The 26,014-nt window shown below is 43.6% G+C and overlaps 1 protein-coding gene across 7 annotated transcripts in view; it reads left to right on the forward strand.

The window, feature by feature from the left end:
• C7H2orf76 (chromosome 7 C2orf76 homolog) overlaps positions 1 to 25,783 on the forward strand; it is a 102,727-nt gene extending 76,944 nt beyond the window's left edge. For 2 of the 7 annotated variants that reach the window (XM_053596974.1, XM_053596975.1), the window contains exon 6: positions 25,475 to 25,781. In XM_053596974.1, coding sequence (XP_053452949.1) covers positions 25,475 to 25,704 — 230 coding nt within the window. In that variant the 3' untranslated portion in view covers positions 25,705 to 25,781. Of the gene's footprint in view, positions 1 to 8,001; positions 8,307 to 23,760; positions 23,844 to 24,279; positions 24,395 to 25,474 lie in introns of those variants that run through there. The other 5 variants (XR_008381167.1, XM_053596972.1, XM_053596973.1 and 2 more) reach the window with 5 other exon arrangements.
• Positions 25,784 to 26,014: the final 231 nt, after the last annotated feature.

The raw sequence follows: 26,014 nt of genomic DNA on the forward strand, positions 1-26,014 counted from the left end.
ATAAAGTTGACATCTCAAATAAGCAGGAAAAGAATGAGCCAGAAAATTATATCAAAACCCATTGCCAAAACATTCAGGAAAATAACATTCAAATCCTTATCTCTGTCTTTATTACAATATAAATTCTAGATGGATTAAATGTTGTAATGTAATAAATTATAATGGAAAAAATATTTTCAAAGAAAAAGTATAGCTCGGCTCGGTGCCCGTAGCACAATGCTTATGGTGCCAGCCACATTCACCAAGGGTGGCGGGTTCAAACCTGGCCCTGGCCAGCTAAACAATGACAACTGCAACAAAAAATAGCTGGGCATTGTGGTGGGTGCCTGTGGTGGGAGGCTGAGGCAAGAGAATCGCTTAAGCTCAAGAGTTGGAGGTTGCTGTGAGCTGTGTCGCCACTGCACTCCGCCGAGGGTGACATAGTGAGACTCTGTCTCAAAAAAGAAAAGAAAAGAAAGTATAGTTCAATTTCATATTCTTGGGGAAGAGAAGAGCTTTCTAAGTACGATCTCAAAGGCAGAAGCCATAAACGAGGAGAAGTGATAGATGTGACCACATAAAAACCAAAACTGTAAACAGAGTGAGAAACAATAAGTGATAAAAAAACAAAACAAAACAAAACAACAAAAAAAACAAACAAGGGCTGGGCACGGTGGCTCACACCTGTAATCCTAGCACTGTGGGAGGCCAAGGTGAGTGGATCATCTGAGCTCACAAGTTCGAGACCAGCTCTGAGCTAGAGCAGGACCCCCGTCTCTAAAAATAGCTGGGCGTTGTGGTGGGTGCCTGTAGTCCCAGCTATTTGGGAGGCTGAGGCAAGAGAATTGCTTAAGCCCAAGAGTTTGAGGTTGCTGTGAGCAATTACACCACGGCACTGTACTAAGGGCGACAAAGTGAGGCTCTGTTTCAAAAAAAAAGAAAGAAAAAAATTTGTAGCATATCTGACAGATAAGTTATTGGCCTGATTTTATACAGAGCTCTTGTAATTAGTATGAAAAAGGTAAATAAGAAATTTTACTGATAGAAGAAGTAGCCTAACATGAAAAACAGTTCCACCTTATTAGCAATAAGAGAAATTTACACATTAAAACAGATTTTTTTTTTTTTGTAATAGAGTCTTGTAGTTAGGAATGAGAGTCCAGAGGTGGGCATAGGGCTTCTGCCTGTTATCCCAGAGGTGGGGGATCACTTGAGGTCAAGAGTTTGAGACTAGCCTGGGCAACAGAGAGAGACCCCATTTCTAAAAAAATTTTTTTTTAAAAATTAGCTGGGAGGCCGGGCACAGTGGCTCACACCTGTAATCCTAGCACTGTGGGAGGCAGAGGTGGGTAGATTGCCTGAGCTCACAGGTTCGAGACCATCCTGGACCAGAGCGAAACCCCACCTCTAAAAATAGCTGGCTGTTGTGGCAGGCGCCTGTAGTCCCAGCTACTTGGGAGGCTGAGGCAAGAGGATCACTTGAGCCCAAGAGTTTGAGGTTGCTGTGAGCTATGACGCCATGGCACGCTACCAGGGGCAAGAAAGTGAGACTCTGTCTCAAAAAAAAAAAAAAAAAAGAAAAACTAGCTGGATACAATGACCTATGCCTGTAGTACCAGTTTCTTGGGAGATAAAGGTGGGAGAAAGGCCAGGAGTTCAAGACTAGCTTGAGGGATATAATGAGACACTTGTCTCTTAAAAGAAGAAAAAAAACATTCAAAAACACCTAAAAATGTGAAAACCTAATTCTGTCTCTTATTGTCTGGATCCTCCTGGGTAAGAAAGTAATCCTACTATTACAGGATTAGTAGACATGAACAAAAATGAAGTTGATGGTGTGGCAAAATGAATATTCTGATGTTTCTCCAGTGAATTTTCTTCACCACTGGGAATGTATGTTATTTCTAATTTTCCGTAGGTCAGTTTGACCGACAAGACTTCTGAAGTTTAACTTTCTGTCATATTTATTACTAAGCCAGCAGGAAGAAGCCATGAGTTGTGATACGTCTTCAGAGAGACGGTGGGGTCATCTCTTACATTCTCTGTTGGTAAATCACCAATGGAGAGCTTTGTTTATTGAGTGGAAAGAGGATACACTGCCTGTGCCATTACTATTTAAAGATTTTGATATTTACATGTGTATATGTGTAGATGGAGAAAGGTTCCTATACCAAAATTATAGAAATGGTTTCTTAGGGCAGTGGCACTGTTAGTAATTAACATTTCCCTTTCTTCTCTATATTACCTAATTGCCATTGGTGCTTTAAAAATTTTCTACAGCTTACCTGTGTTTCTTATAATTAAGAGACTGATTTTAAAAAACAAGCAATAAACCCTTGAAGTTGAGGAGAATCAGTTTGAATGAAGGCTGTACATTTAAATTGCTTTGTGACCCTATGAAATTCTGTTTTGTTCTCTTTAAAATTGGAATGATGAAACTTGTTTCAGAAAATTGTCAGAAGGGTTGTGTAAAAGAATGAAGGCCTGGGGAGTAACACATGTAAAAGGCCCTCAAGAGCACCTGTTTTATTTGGAAACCGTCCTGGAGAAGGTAGTTGGCAAATGTTTTGACTTTACTAAAACAGAGTTGTTGCTCTTGTCCTTAATCTCAGACTGACATATGTAATGAGTCATCTGTAAAGGTGAGAATCAAATCCTTTTTGTCTTGTTTTGAGGCCACAGTTGTTGGATCAGAGTCAGATCCTTTCCACCCTGCTCCACTTCTTTCAGGGTGGATGAGGGCTCCAAACTGCCCTCCTGCCCCTGGCAAGCCAGCAGCACCAGGCATGGGTGACCTGGGTCCCTGCAGAGAGCCATTTCTTTTTTGTTGCCCTAGAGCAGTGTTGCTGTACTCCAGGAATAAGCCAAGGGTGTACCCAGGGAAGGAGAAGAGGGTCCCTGGAGAGCAAAAAAAGTCTGAGTGGGAGTCGAGTTGTAAAAATGACTTGAAGCATGTGATTTTTCTAGGGAATTTTCCCTCCCTTGGTGCCATGTCTGGTTAGGTTTTTGAGAGGTTTAAAAGAAAAATTTGAAGTCATCCCTGTCTGCCTTTTCACCACTTGATCTTGCTGTAGAGCTGTCACTCTGCTATCACAGCCAGTTGCCATGGGAATAATGCCCGTGTAACAAATTTATCATTAGGACTTTTCCGTAGGAATCATGAAAAGAAAAGAAAGGCTTTGAGGGGGGATTTTAGGGGGGAAAAACTTGTTTGAAGGTTTCTTTTCTCATGGAGAAATTCTCTGGCCTTTTATCTGCACTGCAGATCCCCATTGTATATTCTACACCTGACGTCAGTGGCAGTTTTTGCTTGTGGACTTAGTACAGAAATACATAAATAAGAAAGATTTGCTTTGTAAAAGGAAGAAGCTATTTTTACCTAGAAGTGTTATTTATAATTTAAACATTTTTAACCTTGTAGTTCTATGCACTAATTTCCCTAGGTAATAAATTCGTAAGCAAGCTTTGTTTCTGTTTCTTCAGTGATATTTTATCTTTTTCATAAAAGACAAAGTATCACTATAACAGCAAGTAGTTGCTATATTGAACTGCTGTTATCTGTTGAATCCATTTTGGTTTCAGAGAGAAATTGTGGCAGGGTATCTCTTCCAAAGCTGGTTGTTTTTTATTGGATTTTTTTTTTTGTTTTTTGAGACAGTCTTACTATGTCACCCTCGGTAGAGTGCTGTGGTGTCACAGCTCACAGCAACCTCAAACTCTTGAGCTTAAGTGATTCTCTTGCCTCAGCCTCCCAAGTAGCTGGGACTACAGATGTCCGCCACAGCGCCTGGCTATTTTTTTGTTATTTTTGCAGTTGTCATTGTTGTTGAGCAGGCCCGGGCTGGGTTTGAACCCGCTAGCTCCTGTGTATGTGGCTGGCTCCCTAGCTGCTGAGCTACAGGTGCCGAGCCTATTGGAAAGATTTTAAAACAAGGTACAGTGGGCCCAACAGTAAATCCTTGTCTGAGGGGCGAGTTCTCGTCAAGTCAGGCCCCATAGTAATTCCAAAACTCCCTTGTGGTTTGTTTTCATTGTACATGCCCCTTCTGTCATCTGCCCCCAAACAGAAGCCTGTTCCGCCTCACCGAGCCTTTTGGTGCCTTTTGGGTATCCCATACGCACTGTGAATGCTGTAGGATTCTTTGGCTCCAGATTCTTTATCAGGATGGTGTTTTATTTGTGTCTCCTTGGTTTGGGTCCCCTTGCCTTTTTTATTTTGGGTAGTAATATCTTAGGACATGCATGTTTTCTTCCTCAATAGGGAGTTACGGTGGCCCTTCTTCACGTTTATACGTTTACGTGGAAATAGCAACATAGTCTGGTTCTTGGTAGGGGGTGGTGAGCTCAGGGAATCAGGGGATTCCAGAACAAGGAGTCAGGATGAACCTCCCTAGATCGTTCTTCTCTTTTTATCACCCTTCCCCCATTGTGGAAATTGCAGGCATGTGGACCAGTTTATTGAAGATCAGGTTTTTTAAAAAAAGTATTTTGTTTTCTTGTAGCTTGAAATCCTCTCTGCCAGCTGATCCAAAACAGACATTTGAAGCAATGTGAAATGAAAGGCATAGTCTTTGGGATATCTTTGTTGAAATCCTGGCCTCTTTTGGTGAAAGATTTAGAAATATAACTTAGCTGTGTGTGCAGCTTGGCATGATTTTAGATTAGGATTTTGTGAGGTTTGGTATAGGATAGGCTGTGTTTCTAGAGTAGGAGAGAGGGTGAGACTTGGCTTTGGCCTAAGGTGCTGCAGAGGCCACACCTTGCCCTTGATGTAATTTTTTTATCAGTGATCTCCAGTTACTGTGCCATGTGGCAGCCTGCCCTGCTCATGGATTCTTCATAGGACCAAGTCAGCACATGTATCTCAGGCTATTTCCAGACGACAGGGGCTGTCCCTCATACCATTTGGTTGCTGACCAGAGGCTAGGGACTAAGTGTATGATAGGTCCTTGTTAAGAGATGAGTTTATTGAGAGAAATTAGTTGAAGAATTTAATTTTTCTTGGGATTTTGCACTTAAAATTGGTTGTCCTTACTTGCTTAAAGTCATTATTTTTCCTTTTAAAGTCGTGTGTGTGTATATCTGACCTATATGGAAGCATTATAAAATTATTAATTTTATATCTAAAGTCTGAATGGCCCTGGCTTGTGTTCATTTCATTAAACTTGAACATCAGCATTAAAATGATCCTGCAAATGCATTTGGAGGGTTCTTACTTGATTTCATTTGATAGTAAGACGAAGGGATGAATGGCAATGTATTTATTGGATTTTAGATTGCACATTCATTTCAGATTCCCATGCCAAGGCACTCAGCACCTGACTGCATGCCGCCTGCAGCACATCTAATTTAAAATCAGGTGCCCTAGGGGACCAGCACATGGTTGACTTCCTGAGGGTTCATCCCCAGCCATTTTTAAAGGAGCCATTTTAAACAGGTCTTGGGAGGAATTTAAGGGATAATGGTAGAAAGTGATTATGTAGAGGTCTTAAAACTCACTTCTAATATGTTTATACTTAAATTGGCAAATTTGCAATGTAAAGTCCCTGAAATCATTCTCTCAAACATTTTCAATGGAGTTTTACAGGTTTTAAAAACCATTATATTCTACTTCTATTTAAGGACCACATTTCTTTCTTTCTTTCTTTTTTTTCTTTTTATTGTTGGGGATTCATTGAGGGTACAGTAAGCCAGGTCACACTGATTGCATTTGTTAGGTAAAGTCCCTCTTGCAATCATGTCTTGTCCCCAGAAGGTGTGGCACACACCAGGGCCCCACCCCCCTCCCTCCATCCCTTTCTCTGCTTTTCCTTCCCCTGCCATGACCTTAATTGTCATTAAGTGAAGGACCACATTTCTAAAGTTTAAAATTTTATGTTTTACTTTTGAATGTTCAGAGTGACTTTTGTGTGTTTTCCAGTTTGCAAAGGGTGAATTTTTTCTTTTTGGTTTTTTATCAACCTGAAGTATTCGTGTTTAACCCATGGGTCAATGTAGTTTTCTTGAAAAAACTGCTAGCATCTGAAAAAATCTTTACCCTAGATGATCTCATTTTGAGCCTATATTATGAGAGATGGCATAAATACTTTATGTAAATAATGGGTTGATCTGTAAGTTAATTAGACCCAAGAGAACCTGCTGTCAAAACAAAACTGCCTTGTCGGTCCTCCCATCATGTTCTGAACCTACTATTGCTGTGCTGAAGAGCTGCACAACATATTAGTTTTTGAGAAGGGGTGCAGGTAAATGTCAGCCGCAGTAAGTGAAAATTGTAATTACAGTTAGTGTGGATTGAGTGAAGTGCTTGTGTAAAATTCTGTATGTAAATAGCATGTCACAGATAAACGCTTGCTCTGTGATTATTAAGAGCAGGGTGTCTTTTGCTGATTCTCTGTCAGAAGGTTGATTAGAATCACTTGCAAATTATATCAATCTCCCTCTGGGCATGCTTCCCTTCAGAAAAGGAAAACCCCAGGAGCTTTTAGTATAGAGGATAGATCTCTAAATATCTTATCTTTGAATATTGAATTTTTTTGAAGCCCCCTTTTCTGATTTAAAAAAAAAAAACTAATTCCAAGCACGGAGCCCCTTGCCCATTCTCTTAAATGCCATTTTCTTGTGAAATTTAATGGTACATTAATTTACTCTTTGCCTAGGGGGCATCTGTTTACAGAGCCTCCCCGTTGATCCCCCATTTCTCTCTGCTGTCTCCCCCAGGCTCCTTGTGATGAGAGTTTGCAATCTGATTTTCATCTACTCAAATTAAATTTAATCTTGATGATATAGCATAGGACCAGAAGGATGTCAAAAGATGGGTTATTTGATTTTCTTCTCTCTACACTTCTTTCTGTAACAAGCCTGGGTAACTTTAAGATTGAAAGACATTAAATTTGATACTCTTAAAAACAGCAAAATCATTTTTAATGCAATGTCATGCTAATCTCTTTAATTTCATTCTTTTGTGGTAAATTCTAATGATGAGATGAGAGTTGTAAGTGAAGAGACCAGTGGTAATCCTTGGCACTCTTCCTTATTATCCTATTTATTTGACTTGAAGAGTTTTACTTGTCTGCTTTTAGAGTGTATGTTAATTGAGTGCTCAGTATTCATTACAAATAATCTTGTCTGTTTTCTCGTGGAGATTCTGAAGGCCCTTTTGCTCTTTCTGTAAAAGCCAAGCAGACTGTATTAACTTCTGGTTTAATTTAAAAAGCGAATGTGGAGCTTGTTGGCACAACACCTTAAAGAATTGCATGTTTAATAATTGGAAGGCTCTCCATCAGATTTGTCTCCAGTCTGAATTAATAATGTTGCTGACTTATTGTTTTAGAAGACAGAGTCCTTGACCTGCTAGGTTGAAAGAATTGTGACTGCTCTGAACCTTTGTGGGTCCTTTAGCTGTGCCATATCCCCTGTGAATAATTAGAAGTATTTGAAGGTATTGAGGTAGAAGCTAATTTGTGTCTTTCACTTTGCATATTGTTGAAGCCTCATGAATTAATCATAAGCAGGGCAAAAATTAACTTCTTCAGACACATATTTTGATGGGTCATGAGGGAGAATGTAAAGTGATCTGTAAAATATTCTACTGATCCTCTAAGTATTAAATTATTATACCTACAGGCTAATTTTGGGAGGGGGTGTGGGGAGTTCCTTTTCCCCTCCTTCAGGTACTGAGTAGATATTTGAAAAAATATCAAGGTTTGTTATTTTCTAGAACTACAAAGGAGCAATTTTATGATTTCCTGAAAACCCAGTTTCTTTCATGAACTCCTAATTTTAATTTGTTGGGGGCTCCTTTTCTTTTTAGTTTTAAATATTTTGAGTTTTAGTTTCTTGTAACTGCTCTTTAAACTTCTTGTTGATTTGGTGAAATATATTGTGCAAACCCACAAATAATTCATCTTTTTCACTGGGCACCTGAGGCTATTCTAAAATACTGAATCAAAGTAATATGGATTTCCATACTTGTTTAAAATTTAGTTCTACATTAATATCTTTTTTCCATTTTCTGTTTTTCAGCCAGTGAAACTGAAATTGCATTCTTCTGTGAAGAAGATTATAAGACCTACAAAGCTAATCCCATTTCATCCTGGTGAAAGCGTCTCAGGGGCTTCCTTTTTGCATACCTGTATTAAGCTCTTTATTCCACTACTGAGTTTTTGCAATTGACAAACAAATCTTTAAAAATTAATCCTAGGCTGTACTGTTTGAGCTAAAATCTGGTGATTTCTCTTTCTGCAGGTCTGCGCGCACTTTCTCTCTCTTGTGAAATAATATACTATGAGAAAAACATTTGATTTTTTAAGAAGTGAAGTAAATTGTTACTCAAAAATCACTTGGTATATTGGTGTTTAAATCCTAATTTGTTTTCTAAAATTCGGAATTATTTTGGTGACTTGTATGTTGAGTTCGTTAAAAAGATCGTAAGACTAAGTCATATCGTTTATTTTGTATTTTCCCCATAGTTTCTAATTACACTAACTGTTATTGTCTTTGGCTACTAGAGATTTTGAGTCTTAGACCCCATGGTCAGTGCTGTCTTGTAGTTAAGGGAATGTGTGATGTACGTCACCATGTGTGAAATTGAATTCTGTATAGTTTAGAGAGGCTTTATGATGTAAGAGGGTTACTTTTCTTTTTTAGAATCTCAGCCTATGCAAATAACCTTGCTGAATTTTTTTTTTTCTTAGCTGTGTTTTTCAATTTCAGAACAAATTACTATGATATAATGGAACCAAACTCATTTATTTTGAGAGAGGAGGTAGCAGGATGCTTGCACACCTGGAAAAAAATTGTTCTCTGAGCACAATCTCTGTCCTGGAAGATACGTTCTTTCAAAATAATATATTACTTTTGGTTCCTGATGATAGCGGACTGCCAGCACCTGAGGAGTAGTGGTTTCAAAGGGTGTCTCAGTCAGCTGTGTCTAATCACAACTCCTAGAGCTCTTAGCTGGCTCTAGAATTACTCCGTGAACTCTTAAAATTGCCAGGAGGGCAAACTGTTTTCATTGACATAAGTTCTAACTTAAGAAAACTTACTGTTTTTGTTTTTTTAAAAATCAACTTTGAATGTCTGATTAACATGATCAGAAGATACTTTGTTTTATCGAAGGAATTGAGTCTTCTTTGAAACAGAAATTCTCCATGGAGTATCATTCAACCATAAAAAAGATAGAGACTTTACATCTTTTGTATTTACCTGGATGGAGTTAAAACATATTCGTCTTGGTAAAGTAGCACATGAATGGAAAAACAAGTATCCAATGTATTCAATACTAATATGAAACCAATATATAAACAACTACATGCCCACGCGAAAGGAAAACAGTGGGGAAGGGAAGAGGAACGGGAAGGAGGGAGGAAGATTGGCAAAAATAAAATAAAACCCCCAAATTTTATTTATTGTTCCATTTACTAAACCAAGTGCTGAGTTTCTGGGGAGTTAATAAAAATAAGACACAGTTTTCACCTGAGTGAGTGCAGAAAAGTAGAGTATAAACAAATGATTTTAATAGAATCGGAAAAACCCTACAAGAAAATTGTTGACAGGGTAATTCTGTGTGGGATTATTTTTATCTTATTTTTAAAAGAAGTACCACCTGAGCTGTACTTAAGATTGGATAGGGATTTTTGCTTAGAAGAAAAGAAGGGGGGGGAGGCGCCTGTGGCTCAGTGAGTAGGGCACCGGCCCCATATACCAAGAGTGGCGGGTTCAAACCTGGCCCCAGCCAAACTGAAAAAAAAAAAAAAAGAGAGAGAGAGAGAAAGTAAAGAAAGAAAGAAGGGGAGGCTTTCAGGAGGAGGGACTAGCATCTGTACAGGCAGAGCACCGTGCCAGAGCTTCAGGTTTCAGCAGAAAGCACAAATTTCAGTGTTGCTAAAAACAATTTTTAAAAAATGATTAAGGGCCGTATTTTTTTGTTTTAAGAGGCAGAATCTTACTTTGTTACCCAGGCAGGAGTGCAGTGTGGTACTGCAGTCATAGTGTCCTAATCCCGGGAGAGACCTCTCCTGCTTTCCACCACTTGAGGTTAGAGTGAGAAGACAATTGTCTGTAAGGAAGTCAGCCCTTGCCGACGTCAAATCTGCCAGTGCCTTGACCTTGGACTTCCCAACTTAGAGAACTGTGGGAAATAAATTTGTTGTTTATAAACCATCCAGTCTATGGTATTCTTTTACAGCAGGCAGACTATACACATGGTGTACACGTGCATACATACAGTGAGAAGGATACACAGCAAATTGATGGCCTCGACTGCTTCTGGGGAGGGGGCTAAAACTGGGAGGTGAAGGTGGTAGAAAGTCTTGTCATTTAACTCTGTAAGAAGACTGTATTAGTGTTGGGGCGGCGCCTGTGGCTCAGTGAGTAGGGCGCCAGCCCCATATGCCGAGGGTGGCGGGTTCAAACCCAGCCCCGGCCAAACTGCAACCAAAAAAAAAAGAAGACTGTATTGGTGTTAAGAATTAGTAAAAACAAGCTGAGAGCAGTGGTGTACATCTATAGTTCCAGCTACTCGGGAGGTTGAGGCGGAAGGGAGCCCTGGAGTCCAGGAATTCTGGTCCAGCCTGTGCAACATAGCAAGATGCTGTCTGTTAAAAAGTTGGTAAAGAGGAAACGAATACATGTGTAGAAATAAAAAGAAGCAGGAAAAAACTCATCAACTGCCATAAACATTTGGACGTATTTTCATCTAGATTATTTTTTCCGTATATTTTTTGTGTTTCTGATTTTTTAAATGTATTTTAAGTTATACAAGTAATACTACATAACTGCTTGTTAAAAACAGCCAATTCTGAAGGAGAAGTAAAAATTCCCTTCTTTGAATGTCACTCCTTTGCATAGCTTGGTGTGGATACTTTTGGACCCTTCATTCTGCACATACATCATTATTTAAACATAGGTATGCATTTTAAAGCACCATTGTATGCTTTACATGATGTATTACAATTGTTTTGGTTTGTTTGTTTTTGAGACAGAGTCTCACTGTGCCTCCCTGGGTAGAGTGCCATGGCATCACAGCTCACAGCAATTTCCAACTCTTGGGCTTAAGTTAATCTCTTGCCTCAGCCTCCCAAGTAGCTGGGACTACAGGTGCCCACCACAATACCTAGCAATTTTTTTTGTTGCAGTTGCCATTGTTGTTTAGCTGGCCCTGGCCAGGTTTGAATCCACCGGCCTCTGTGTATGTGGCTGACTCCATAACCACTCAGCTATGGGCACCAAGCCTACAATTGTTGTTGTTTTTTGAGACAGAGCCTCAAGCTGTCCCCCTGGGTAGAGCGCTGTAGCGTCAACAGCTCACAGCAACCTCCAACTCCTGGGCTCAAGTGAGTTTCCTGCCTCCACCTCCCAAGTAGCTGGGATTACAGCACCCGCCACAACACCCAGCTATTTTTTGGTTGCAGCCGTCATTGTTTGGCGGGCCCAGGCTGGATTTGAACCCGCCAGCTCAGGTGTATATAGCTGGCACCTTAGCTGCTTGAGCCACAGGCGCTGAGCCATGATTATTGTTTTAAATATGGTTAGGAAGTCTCATTTTTCCAGTCACTGCTATGTGCCAGATACTAGGTGTTTTATGTACTATCTCATTTCATTCTCACACTAGGCTGTGATAGAGCTCTGGGGAGTCCCAGCCCCGCCGTCTGTGAAATGAGGAAGATAAGAAGGGCTACTTTATAGAGTTTTAGGGATCAAGTGAAACATTACTGACAAGGCATTTAATAGAGAGGGCCGAGCACGAGGTTAAGTGCTCATTACACCTCTAATTGTGCTCATTGTGAGCTGGGTGTGCAGAAGCTCAACTTCATCTTGGAGCAAGGAACCCTGATTCTACCAGGTATTAAGCCACTTGCCCGAGGCCTAAAATCTGATAAGTTAAAGAGGTTTCTTCTGGCTTCAAATCCCACTTTCTGCTACTCTGAAAACAAGGGGAGTTAGGCACTTAGAGAAACATGGTGGAAAGGTTGTCATCGGGGCCAAGTTCCCCGTCGTCCGTGTTGGCTGGCACCCCTTCGCTTGCCTTTCTGTCATTTGCAGTTGAAGAGAACTTATTTTCTCTTCCTGTGCCAAAGGAGCAGACAGGCCTGAGCCCCAGCGGCTGGGCCAGGGTTCATGTGAGCTTGGGGATTTTTTTCCAAAGCAAACGTGCTTGCTTTTCCCAGCTGCTCCAGACACAGGCAGGAGAGATGATGCTCTGCCTTTTTAGGATACCCAGAGAAAGTGGCCTGGCCTGGGATCCTTTGGAAAACTGCTGCTGCTGGCTGGGGTCAGGAGGGCGAGGGAAGAGCAGGGCTTCCCCTTGTCTGCTAATGTGTGTGCGTGGTGGGAAGGGGGCATCACGTTGCTGGTCCGCTTCTCTGGTGGGCAGAGGCGTCCAGTACGACAGTGTCCAGGGAGCCAGATTCTTGTTTTTTTTTCATTTTTTGTGTGTGCACATGTGTGTTGGAGGAAGGCTCTGATTATTGCTTACTGGCGATTTCACTTCATTGTACTCTCAGCAACTCAAGATTAATGAAAATAGCAAAGGTAATTGAAGTGGAATATTTACTTACTCGGTTTGAGGTTAATTTTTTGAACTCTACCCCATGGAGACAATGGGTCTTGAATGTCTGTGGACCCGGAAAGTATCCACTTCTCACACTGAACCCAGTGTGAATCCCACAGCCACTCTCTGCCTTCCACTCTGTACCTCCAGCATTTAGAGCAGGTGAGATGAGGAGGAAGGCTCGGCTTTTGTCATTTCTTTTCTTCAAAGGAGATAAATTTATTCAATGAATAAGACCCGTGTCCAGCTTTCCCCATCCCCAAATGTGCATTTTGGGTTAGAATATGAACATAAGAGTTTAGATAATGGCCTTTGGAGAGTCATTTTTATAATTAGTCAATGAGAGAATCATATAATGTGTAATGACTTAAAAGAAACATACAGGATGTGTGTCACTCTGCTCTACAATGTAGTTCTTAGAGAACAGTGACCCTCTTCTGTGCTGCTGGCTCTTCCTAGGGGTGTTCAGTAAGTAATTTCATTCATAGGCGGTGAGATTTAAAATGGAGAAAATCCATTTCAGGTCCCTGATGAAGCATATGACTCTTCTGAACTAAGTAAAAGCAGACCATTTGGGGAATGTGGCTTTAGAGACAGGAGCTTTTGGTTTTAGCTTCATTCTTACTAAGTCCAACACATAGTTCCACCACTGATAACGGTGTTCTTGTGATCAGTCAAATTTGGTGAGTCAAGGCAGTGACAATCTTCTGCCTCTGACTCTTTGAGAATAGGGATGAGGACTGTGGGGGCATCTTCCCTTCTATTTCTGACTTGGTAAGGAATGAGAGCTGGGAAGCTGGAGAGCTGTCCTCTGCAATCTTTTCATCAAAACACAGCCACCTTGTTTAATTTCCTGATCATTGCTCCTTTTGCCTCCCTGTAACCCCAGCTTGGCTTTGCGCCTTATATCACCAGACGATACACTGTCCCCAGGCCCCCACCTCTGTGCAGACAGGGCCCCCTGCTGTTCTCCCTCGATGATTTTAGGTCCTGGCTGCCACTGTCTATAATATGGTTCCTGTCATAATTCAGGGTAGACATGACAAGCCTTCCTGTACCCCGGGGCCCCTTAGGTCAGAACTCAACTGCAGGGTTCTCATCTCCTGTATCCCAGCCTGCAGGCTTACCTGAGCCGTAGTCACTGTCAGTCACCACACTGTGGGCCACAGCAGTCTCCATATTGCAGCTCCCAGCCTCTGCCTTTCCATGTCTCTGCCTTTGGTGACCCTCCCTGACCCCCTCAAGGGTTCTTCTGCTCCACTGACCCACACTTCACTAATCCACTGTCTTCTCACTCTTCTGCCCGTCCTGACTGAGATCCTCTGAGCCTTACTCATCATTGCTCTGTGTAGACCCTCACCTCCCTGACAACCCTCTGCCTGGGCTTAGTCCCTGCTTCATGCCTTCTCCACACCTGCACTGGACGGGCTGCACCTGTTCCCTGACCGAGCAATAGGTCTTACTGCTAAATGCCAGTCTGTCCCTGAAGCCATGCTGCAGTTCCCCTCACTCCCCCTCCTAAAGCTGCTACCCCCGCATGGGACCATCTTAAGACCGTGTGCTGGTGCCCTCTCCTTGTGACTGCACCTAGGTCCCCTGCCTGCCGTCCCGTGTTCATGGGGGAACTAGTAGTGCCCATCCCTGAGTCTGTCCTCACTGTGCACGGGTCCTGCCACCTCTCTTGAGCGCACTCAGCGTGGTCCTCCCGCTCCTGCGTCATCGAGCTTCCTGTCCCCACTGGAACCCACCCCCCCAGCATAGGGACATGTTCTAATGTCTCCCAGCTGAACCCTGCCCAAGAGCCACCCCCTCTTTTCATAGTCAAATCCCTGAACAGAGTTATCCACACCCTCTGTTTTCTACTTTCTCCCCTCATTGCCTCCGAACTCTCTCCAGTGGGGCTTCTGGCCATCACGCTACTGAAACAACTCTCGTCAAAGTCAAGAAATGTTCTAGTTGTCATAAGAGTTTAATTCTCTGCTTTCGAATTGCTTAACCCATCAGCAGCATTTGACAGACAGCATCAATGGACCATTGTTTGCAACCCCCTTTCCTTGGTCGGCCTCACCAGCCATACTCATTGCCCTTTGCTGGGTCTTCCTCATCTTTGTACCTTTACGCAGTGGAACGCCCCAGGGCACAGTCCTCTAACTTTTCTGATTACCTCAACTCCCAAGATGACCTCTGCTGCTCACAGCTTTTTTTTTTTTGTTTTTTTTTTTGGCCAGGGATAGGTTTGAACCCACCACCTCTGGCATATGGGACCGGCACCCTACTCCTTGAGCCACAGGCGCTGCCCTGCTGCTCACAGCTTTAACAGCTAGATGCTGCTGACTCCCAGCTTTTTGCCACAGCCCAGATCTGGAGTCTCTCCCTGGTGACTGTCCCTCCCTGGGAAGGTGGCTGGCAGGTGTCCAGTGAGATGCCTCAGACTCCAACATGTTAAAGTTGATCTTCTGAGCCTCAGTCCTCCCCACCAAGGGAAAGGCGTTCCAGTGCTCCGTTTGTTCAGGCCTAAACCTTAGAGTGACTTCTCTTTTTTTCTCCTACCCCACTTCCAGTCTAGCTCCACCTTCAACGTACATCCCAAGTCTTGCCTTGTCTCAGCCTTTTCTCTACTACCATGGGGTCCAAGGCATTCTGTCCCTCACTGGGTTATTGTAGGAGCCTTCTTTCTTTCTTCCTTTCTTTTCTTTTTTTGAGACAGAGCCTCAAGCTGTCCCCCTGGGTAGAGTGCTGTGGCATCACAGCTCACAGCAACCTCCAACTCCTGGGCTCAAGCGACTCTCCTGCCTCTGCCTCCCAAGTAGTTGGGACTACAGGCTCCCACCACAACACCCGGCCATTTTTTGGTTGCAGCCATCATTGTTGTTTGGCAGGCCTGGGCTGGATTCGAACCTGCCAGCTCAGGTGTATGTGGCTGGTGCGTTCGCCACTTGAGCCGCAGGTGCTGAGCCAGAAGCCTTCTTTCTAATTGGGCTTCTTCCTCCTGCTCCTGCCCTACTACAGTTCTCTAAATTGCAGTCAGAGTGATTTTCTAGAACATAAGTCGGATCTTTTCATGCTTCACTTCAGAATGCTCATTCAGAGAAAAAGGCAGTACCCTGCTGGGTCCCCTGTCACCTGCCCCTACCACCTCTCTGACCTCATCTAGCACTTCCTCTCCCTCTGCAGTAGCCTCTCTGGCCTTGGTTCTGTTCCTGGTACTCACCGAGTATGCTCACGCCCCAGGGCCTTTGCACTGGCTCCTCCTTCTGCTCACAATGCCTTTGCTATAGTTATTTGCAAGGGTCATCCCCTTTGTTAGGTGCCTGCTCGGGTGCCATCAAAAAGGCCTTCTCTGCTCACCCTATGTATAGCAAATGCCCATCTCTGCAGAAATCATTTCTCTAACTCTGGTTTCCTTTTTTCTTTTAAAAAATATTTTTCTGTTCTGTCTTCTATTGTTAGAATATCCACAGTGTGGAGAACAGTGGCTGGCACTTAACAGGCCAGCATAGATATTTCTTGAATGAATGAATGACTTTAAGATTGTATTTGAATTTTAAAGCAAAATTTTGCAGATTCTTAAAGCTCATCTCATAGCAAGATAGATCTAAACTCTCTAAAAGTGTCTTTAGTTGAGGAATAATCATCCAGATTTGTAAACTGATGTTAACTGAGCTCTGGAATAACTGGTCAGCGGCCCTGAGTCCATATGTGTGTCAGATGGAGTAGAGAGAACCAGATGAAAAACCGAGTTTAAAGTCAGTTTTCTGGGTCTGAACTGGGCTGCTGCCACACCCCTGCGTTTTCATGCTGCTTGCTGACAGTTCTTCCCTCCCCCGCGTGCTCCGTGTGTGCCCGGAGGCGATCTTGCACCTTGTGTGAGGGCTTTTTTACCAGTTGGAAAAAACGTTGTGGTGGTTATTCACAACAGGCACAACGCGTGTCCTAGATTGTCATTTGTTTCTGTTTGAACTGTTCCCTGGAAAGCTGAGTAGAAAACCGAACAGTGGATTGTACAACTGTACAAATGAAGGCAGAGTTTCTCCCCCACTTGCCTTAAAGCAAAGTTGCTTGTTTTAAAAGTGACCTAGAAGTGAACTTGTGGTGACATTTAAAATTATACAAATGGGAAAAAGTAAATGCTGCACTTTTGTATGGACTGGAATTATTTATCTTTCTGAGGCTGCTTTAGGCAAGCGTGAGGAGGCTTTGACGTCAGATGGCCCGGGGTTGGAAGAATGCACACAGGGTCACTAGCTTAGAGATGTGACCTTGGGCGAACTGTTCAGCCTTTCTAGATCTCAGTTTCTTACTCCATTAAATGGGGATAACACTGACCTCACCGATTCCTCTGAGGCTTCATTAAGGTGATCTAGCTCAGTCCCAGGCACACATATTCTGTCTGGGAGAGAATTTCTGTCACATTGCTATTCCTCTAAGGATATGAATCCCAACACACAGAGAGAAAAATTGGGTGCTGAATGGGAGGTTATCCCTTGTCCACCATTGGAGCTGGGTCTTTTCCTGCACGCCCTAGTATTCCTGTAGCCTGGCGGGTGATTCACTTTCCTCCACCTGTCAGCTCCAGCTGCACAACCCAGCAGGGCCAGCAGCTTTCTGGGGACCCAGGGAAGGACTCATTTTTAGTTTTCCAAGAATACTTAGCTTCCCATTTCCTTTCCTGAAGTGCCTTGCTCTTGGATGCGGCTAATGCTAAATGCATTACCTGTCAAATGTTTCTTTTACACGACCTTTTCTTTCTTATTGGAATTTTTCCCCCGAGCAGGACTAATGAACTCGTAACAACAGCAGAACAATGTAAATTTCCCTTCTGTGAGAGTAAAAGTACTCCATCCTTTTCTCTATTCTCAGGCTCTAACTTGCTAAAATGAGGTGGGTTTGGGTGGGTTGGTTGAATGAATGGTTGAATGAACGAACAGAGGTTGTCCAAACAAATGTAATCTTTGGGAAGAAAAATCTTGCAAAGGCAGATTTTGCAGTTTGAATATTAATACCCAGCAATTAATCTGTAGGTGTTGCAGAGCAGCTCTCCTTCTCATATAACACCTTTCCTGCTGTTTTAGCCAGTATTTATTACCCAGAGAAGTACAGGTCAGGCCCAGGAAAATGGGTTCTGGACTCCCCCTTATTTTGCCTACCTGTAGCCACCAGGTGGCAGCAGAGTTTACCTGGTCCTGGGACAAGGTGGGCAGAGCCTGTCTCACTTATTGGTTAAGGACTCACTTATTGGTTATTGGTTTAGTAGGTTTATCCTGTAAGTCAGCCTTGGAGTCCTGCAGCTTCAACTTGTATTGGCATGGAGTGTTGTACTAGTGCTGAAAAGTGATTGACTGATTGCTTCTACTTAAATTTTTGATTTATTTTCAGTCAGTGCTTAGGCTGGATATGGTGGCTCACATGGGTAATTCCAGCACTTTGGGAAGCAGAGGTGGGAGGATTGCTTGAGTCCAGGAGATTGAGCCCAGCCTGAACAACATAGTGAGACTATCTCTACCAAAAACAAAAATAAAAACAAAACAGTCAGTGCATAATTATTTCAAACCCATTAACTAACTTTAGTCAGCTGTCCGTCTGTACCTTATTTCTAAAAAGAACATCAATAATGTGTTAACACTTTGAAAAATACCCCTGTTTATCTGTTGAGGATTATTTTTTAAAGCTGAACATTGAAAGATGGCAAGCAAGTTTAATGGGTCCTTTGCTGAGAACTCCCGAGCATGCTGTGTTGTATCGTATGCAACTTCCTTTTTGTTGGCCTAGGTGAGATGCTTAAACCAATTCCTAGGCCGGGCATGGCGGCTCATGCCTGTAATCCTCTGGGAAGCAGAGGAGGGAGGCTTGCTTTAGTTCAGGAGTTCAAGACCAGACTGAGCAAGAGTAAGACCCCCATCTCTATTAAACATAGAAAAATGAGTGGGGCATGGTGGCACATGCCTATAGTCCCAGCTACTCAGGAGACTGAGGCAGGAGGATAGCTTGAACTCAGGAGTTTGAAGGTTGCTGTGAGCTAGACTGATACCATGGCACTCTAGCCCCAGTGACAGAGTGAGACTCTGTCTCAAAAACCAGAAAGATTCCTTCCCAAACCAATCGCAGAGAGAATTTTTTTCTCAGTGGAGGTGCATGGAAGCTACTTTTTGGCTTGTGCGAAGGGGAGCCTTCAAGCAGCCCTCAGAGCTTTAGGGGTCAAAGAGTAACTCCCACTGCAGGGACGTGGGAATTGCTTTGCAGGAAGGCATGTCCCTCTTCCCTTCTCAAGGCTTGATGTTTCACACGTGATCAGACGACCCCAACACCATTAACTCTTTGATTGTGTACAAAACCCTGTGTTTGCTCCTAAGTTATTATAAAAATTAAGGAATTTCACTTTAGGATAGCAAACAGTATAAAAGCTCAACTGCCCAGGTGCAGGACTGTGCTTCTGTGGGTTCTCTTCCTGCTTCTGCTGGGTCCGGCCAGTAGCAGAGAGCTACCATGGCACAGGCCAGGTGCGGGGCCTGAGAGTGGGTCTAAGACAGCAGCATCTCTTCAACCTTTGGGAACTCCCTTGGTGTCTGGTTTAGTCCCTGGTCCTGTTGAAGCCATGCAGCCCTTTAACACATGCCCCACAGCTGGCAGATGTTTCTAGACTAAGATGTCCAGGACAGACTTAGTTAAGTATAAGATGAAACACAGAAGCTGAAAAGGGGCGAGGAGGGTCCTAAGAAAGTTATGTGAGGGAGGAGCATACAGTATGCCAGCCCTGACCCAGCTCTCCTTTCCCCAGTTCTTACAGCCTGGGCTGAATGGGACTCTCTGACCTTGTGTGCTTTCCGCGCCTTAAGTCCCCTGTGTTAACTAGAAGTGTGCCGGAACCTGCTGTGCGAAGGTCTTAGTAACCCTTGGGGTCCCTAGATCAAGGGGACAGCATAGTTTATGGAGACAGCAATTCGCTTGCAGTTCACTGTCTTCTCTTCTCCACTCAGGCTCAGGTAGCTAGCTGGGCTCTTTAGTATCCTAGCCCAAGGGTGCTGTGGGGTTGAGACAGCACAGTTTGAAGACAGACTCTTTCAGTGCTAGATGGCTTGAGAGGCAGCAGAGGGACAGGAGGCTGGAGGCTGGAGTGACTTACCAAGACTGGGACCCAGGAGATGGAGCTTGTGGGTTCTCCCCCTGGTAGGTGTCTGGTTCTGGGGAGGTGGCCTATCTTCAGAGGGCAACCACTGCTGCCCAAGACGCCAGGCCTTCACTTGGTAGGGAGCAAGTAGGCCCTTTTCAGAACCACAAGGATTGAGACAACAGGCATCTCCGGGAAAGTGTGAACTGAAGTCTAAAAGAGCCTTCCTGGAATACTTTGCTCCAGGAAGTTCGAGTAAACTTGAGGTAATGGGACAGGGAAGTCCAAAATGACTGAGATTGAATTTCCTGTCAGATGAGGACTTGGAATCCAACTTAAGAAAATAAAGAAATAGGGCGGCGCAGGTGGCTCAGTGGATAGGGCACTGGCCCCATATACTGAGGGTGGCAGGTTCAAACCTGGCCCCAGCCAGCTAAAACAGCAGTGGCAACTGCAACAAAAATAGTTGGGCTTTGTGGCAGGCGCCTGTAGTCCCATACTAGGGAGGCTGAGGCAAGAGAATCGCTTAAGCCCAAGAGTTGGAGGTTACTGTGAGCTGTGATGCCACAGCACTCTACAGAGGGCTACAGAGTGAGACTCTGTATCAAAAAAAAAAAGAAAAAAGAAAAGAAAAGAAAGAAATACAACATTTCTTTCACAGATGGGTTTATAATTGCAAATTCATACATATTATGCCATGTTGGCCCAGCCTAATATTTAATGAAGGACAATGTTGCCTCTTAATCTCAGTTACCAGGAAAATAGATAAGTTAATGGAATTGGAAAGGAGATGAAATTCTACTCCCAAGTTATGAAAAGAACTTAAAACTTACCCTTATTTTATTTTTATTTATTTATTTATTTATTTTACCCTTTTTTTTTCTTTAAGACAGAGTCTCACTATGTTGCCCTTGGTAGAGTGCAGTGGCTTCACAGCTCACAACAACCTCCAGCTCTTGGGCTTAAGCGATTCTCTTGCCTCAGCCTCTCAAGGAGCTGGGACTCACCACAATGCCCGGCTATTTTTTGTTGCAGTTATTGTTGTTTAGCTGGCCTGGGCTGGGTTCGAACCCGCCAGACTTGTTGTATGTGGCTGGCGCTATAACCACTGTGCCATGGGCGCCAAGCCCCCTTTTTTACTTGAGAATTAAAAACATATATTTTTACCAAATTAAAAAACAGCCTAATAGTACTAAAAGTTTTAAATAATAGTTGCCTGATCTAATTCCTCTCCCTAATCTCAGGCCCCCCAAACAACTCAGTCTTTGGATTTGATATTTGGTAGACTTTTTAAACCTAAAAACTCATCTCTTTCAGTTTGGGGAAAGGTACTTGTAGGGGTTCTTTGATGATTTCTTTCTCCTCTGTTTAGAATTCCTCTCTGAGGAACAGTGTCTCTGTTTCTGGAATTCCTCTTAGCCAGATGTTCAACTTCTTGTATTTTCATTTTAGAGCTTTTATCTTTGTCTTCTAGTTTTCCTTCCTGGGAAATTTGCTAAATTTTATCTTCCTATTTTTCTGTTGATTATTAAATGTTTCTTTTATTATGTAATATTTTCAATGTCTAGTTTTTATTTTTTAGAGCATTCTTTTCTCGTGGGCATAATAGCATCTCTTTCTCTCTAAAGATGTTGGGGTGGTGCCTGTGGCTCAGTGAGTAGGGTGCCGGCCCCATATACCAAGGGTGGCAGGTTTGAACCCGGCCCTGGTCAAACTGCAACAAAAAAATTGTGGCAGGTGCCTGTAGTCCCAGCTACTTGGGAGGCTGAGGCAAGAGAATCGCCTAAGCCCAAGATCTGGAGATTGCTGTGAGCTGTGACACCACAGCACTCTACTGAGGATGACAAAGTGAGACTCTGTCTCTAAAAAAAAAAAATAAATAAAAGATGTTAATTGCAGTTTTATTTAAATCTCTTGTTCTTCTCCTTGAATTGCCTGTTTTCTCCGGGTTCCTTTTCCTAGTTGTTTGCTTTAGTTTCTTTCTTACATTTGTCAAATGTCTGCCCATTTGTGTTTAAGCTTGAGGTCCTAACAAGCTCCTCACAAGCCCTCTATGCTTGGATCTGCTTCCCGCATTACTTTGTTTCTTTGGGTTCCCTTCCCCCACTTTCTTTTGGTCACTTCTTGTTTTTTTTTTTTTTTTGTAGAGACAGAGTCTCACTTTACGGCCCTCGGTAGAGTGCCGTGGCCTCACACTGCTCACAGCAACCTCCAACTCCTGGGCTTAAGCGATTCTCTTGCCTCAGCCTCCCGACTTCTTGTTTTTTTTTTTGAAACAGAGTCTCACTTTGGGCTCAAGCAATTCTCTTGTCTCAGCCTCCTGAGTAGCTGGGACTACAGGCGCCCACCACAATGCCTAGCTACTTTTTAGAGACGGGGGTCTCTCACTTACTCAGACTGGTCTCGAACCCACGAGCTCAGGCAGTCTACCCACCTTGGCTTCCCAGAGTGCTAGTATTACAGGTGTGAGCTGCCATGCCCAGCCTTGGTCACTTCTTTTGTAGTTGGAGGGTTTTCTCAAATGCCGGTTGAGAATGCACCAGCAGCGAGGCATGGAGGCTGCCCAGGACAGGGGCTCTGCGGGGTGATTGGGGACCAAGCTGGCTTTTGCCCTGATGCTCACTGATCATTAACATCTGATTTCCTTCTGGCTTCCCACCTCCCCACCTTCCCCAGCCTCCTTGCAGGCAGGTGTGGCCATGGGACCAGCTCTGCTAAATGAAACATTTACAAGCCAGTGCAGGAGAGTCTGTCTGCTCCTTCCTCACCAGTCATGGAGATAACATACTGGATGGCAGAGCCAGGAGGCAGAGCTGTCTGGTTTGCTGGGGTCCCAGAGGGAGACAGGGGACAGCTGCCCTGGAAAGTCACCAGCCTTTCATTGGTGGCAAAAGAAATAAACTTTAATGATGTGAAGCACAGAGATTTGAGAATTTTTTGGTTACCACAGCATTACCCAGACTACTCTGAATAATACACCATCATCTTGTTGCAAGCACCTTAAATATTAGTATCGGAAACTCAAAAACTCCTCAAAAGGAGTATCTTTTCTGGAGTTATTCAATTCCTGCAGAGAGCAAGCCTCCATTTTTTGCCTTTGGTGAGCAGGTGAGGGGAAGAGCATGGACCCCACCTACTTTCAGCTGGTCATGAACCCATGGTGACCCAGAGTCACCGCTCTCCGTCAGTGCTCTTGGCCCTGGAGTCCAGGGAATAACCCCAGTGTCCTGCCCAGGACAGGCCTGTGGCTTGCAGGAGTCTTGAGTGTGACAGCTTCTGGTGGAGGTGGCTTTCTACCGGTGCTGGAGTCAGAGATTTTTAACTCCGTCTCTTCCTCCGCCTCCATCCACTTTCTGCCTTCAAAATGTGGGCCACCTCTTGTGGCCCTAATGTCTTTTTTCTGGGTGTTTTTGTCTTCATGGGTTTATACCTAATTATCCCTTTATTTCCATCTTGGCAGGGTTTCCTGGGAGATGATAAAAATGCATAGCATCATTCTATCATGTTAAACTAGAAATCTGCTTTCTTGCTCTTCTCTTCCTTTTTAAAAAGGGAAATATAGGCTCTGCGCCTGTGGCTCAAGCAGCTAAGGCACCAGCCACATATACCTGAGCTGGCGGGTTCAAATCCAGCCCGGGCCCGCCAAATAACAATGCCAGCTGCAACCAAAAAATAGCCGGGCGTTGTGGTGGGTGCCTATTGTCCCAGCTCCTTGGGAGGCCGAGGCAGGAGAATCGCTTGAGCCCAGGAGTTGGAGGTTGCTGTGAGCTATGATGCCACGGCACTCTACCCGGGGTGACAGCTTGAGGCTCTGTCTCAAAAAAAAAAAAAAAGGAAATATAATTTACATACAGTGAGATGCGAAGATCTTTCTTTTCTTTTCTTGGGGACAGACTGTCTCTCAGTCACTCTGAGTAGATTGCCATGGCATCATAGCTCACAGCAACCTCAAACTCTAAGGCTCAAGCAATCCTCCTGCCTCGGCCTCCTGAGTAGCTGGGGCTACCGGCATTTGCCACCACACTCGGACTAATTTTTTTATTTTTAGTAGAGAGGAGGTCTCACTTTTGCTGAGGCTGGTCTCAAACTCCTGAGCTCAAGTGATCCTCCCACCTTGCCCTCCCAGAGTCCTAGGATTACAGGCTCGAGCCACCGTGCCCCACCAGTTCTCTGGGTTTTGACGAATGCACAACCCACATCCCAACCAAGGTATAGAAGTATGCCTGCTGCCCTGGAATCCCTTTGTGCCCATTTCAGTTTCCTCCGTGTTCCTCTGTCATCCGTCAGCCCTTCTGGTTTCTGTCACCATAGATGAATTCTGTGCCCCTATTTTTGAATATTTTTTTAAAATTATTTTGTATTAAATCATAACTTTGTACATTGTTGCATTTATGGGGTTCAGGGTACTGCTTTGATATACAACGTGAAATGTTTACGTTGGACTAAGTAACACGTGCATCACAATTATACTCATTTCTTAATAGTTTTGAAATGTACCATTGCTATTTTTGAATATTTGAGAGTAAAATATATGTGGTCCAATTCATTTTCCCAACTTAACTAACCAAGATAAATTCTATTATCATAAGAAAATGGAATTTTATTTTATTTTGTTTTATTTATTTATTTATTTATTTTGAGACAGAGTCTCACCACGTCGCCCTTGGTAGAGTGCCAGGGCATCACAGCTCGCAGCAACCTCAAACTCTTGGACTTAAGCAATTCTCCTGCCTCAGCCTCCCAAGTAGCTGGGACTACAGGTGCCTGCCACAACAACTGGCTATTTTTTTGTTACAGTTGTCATTGTTGTTTAGCTGGCCCAGGCCGGGTTTGAACCCACCACCCTCTGTGCATGTGGCCAGCGCCGTAACCACTGTGCTATGGGGGCCGAGCCAGAAACTGGAATTTTATTAACAACAATGCTATTTTATTAAACAAACAAAGCCACACAGAATTTTGTCCAAATCTAACCTTCTTCAAGAGTGATGAGAGAATGGCTTTATTTTCTAGAAAGGCTTTTTAAGGAAATCAGTTTCCTTCATAAGCTTCCTTTATAAGTTTCCTTCATAAGAACTGTGTGTCAGTTAAAAAACTCATGTAATCAAAAAGGATCTGAATGTCTTTGAACAGACATCAAGTCTCCTTCATGGACCATCAATGTCATATTCCCTTTTGTTCTGAACAAACACAGAAACGTCCCTTTAAAAAAAAAGTATATGGGACCTCTTATTAAAAAACACAGTATTCTCTCTCTTTTCAGTAACCTGCTGAAGTTCATGTACTTGTGGGTACAAGGCCCTCATGGCAGGGGTGGTGGGGTGAGGGGTAGATCTTGGGCCAAACTTGTGAATGTAAAAGAGAACCCATATACTATTGTCGTGGTAAGGACTAAAGTGTGACAGTTTCCTGCTTTCTGGTTGCCTTCATTATGTAGACCTTTTTGGGTGACAAAAGGTATTTTTCAAAATTTCAAGTATTTTCCCCACAAGGTTCAGCAAGGTCAGTAGGAAGAGCTAAGCCATCAGAAGAGAGACAGGGCCAGGGTAGTGATAACCAGCATTTAGTGACAGGTATTTACTCACTAATGCTTAATCCCTCCCCACCCAAGGTAGGTGCTACTATCTTCATATTACAGATGTGCAGGGAGGCACTTCAGAGTAAAGTGACCTGCCTAAGGTCATCCAGCTGGTAAGGGACAGAGCCAGCCACAACCAGCCATCAGGAAGGACTTCATGGGTAAAGGGAAATTCCTGATGCTTGCTAGGAAGAAACTCCTAGTTGTAATGGAGGAAGTGATACCCTTCTTTGCCTTTCACTACTTGCTGTTACTTCCTCAACAGGAATCAGCTCAGAATTGCTGGAATTAATGGCCCACAAGAATGCCCTCCTCTTCTCTCTGCCACTGTCCAGGGGCCTCCCCATTTCTCATCCTGACGGCGCAGACACCTTCTCATCTGATGCCCTTACCTGCAGACTCTCATCCGTCCAGCTCATGCTTCACACTTGCTGCCAGAGTGAACTTTTGAAAATGCAAGTCTCATGGTATTTCTCCTTGCTTAAAACCATCTGATGAGTCTCTATTTCCTTGGGAATAAAGTGCACATGATTTATTCCAAGTTGGTTTGATTTCTAGCCACACCTCCAGTCTCTTCTGTGTCATTTGACCCCCCCAGGGCTCCCCTGTCCCTCACTCTCTGTTTGGAACGCCTCACTCCGTCCACACACTGGCATTTATCCTGGGAGACACAGCCCAGGACCACCTTGTCCCGAAGGTCTTTTCTGTCCTGCCCTCCCACCACCGCATGGCTCTGCTCTCCTTTGGGTCCTCACCATGTCTTGGCCAGTCTTTTTAGCACCGACAGCATGCTGTGGCCTTGCCT

The sequence above is a fragment of the Nycticebus coucang genome, chromosome 7, assembly GCF_027406575.1.
Source record: "Nycticebus coucang isolate mNycCou1 chromosome 7, mNycCou1.pri, whole genome shotgun sequence".
Classification (NCBI taxonomy): domain Eukaryota; kingdom Metazoa; phylum Chordata; class Mammalia; order Primates; family Lorisidae; genus Nycticebus; species Nycticebus coucang.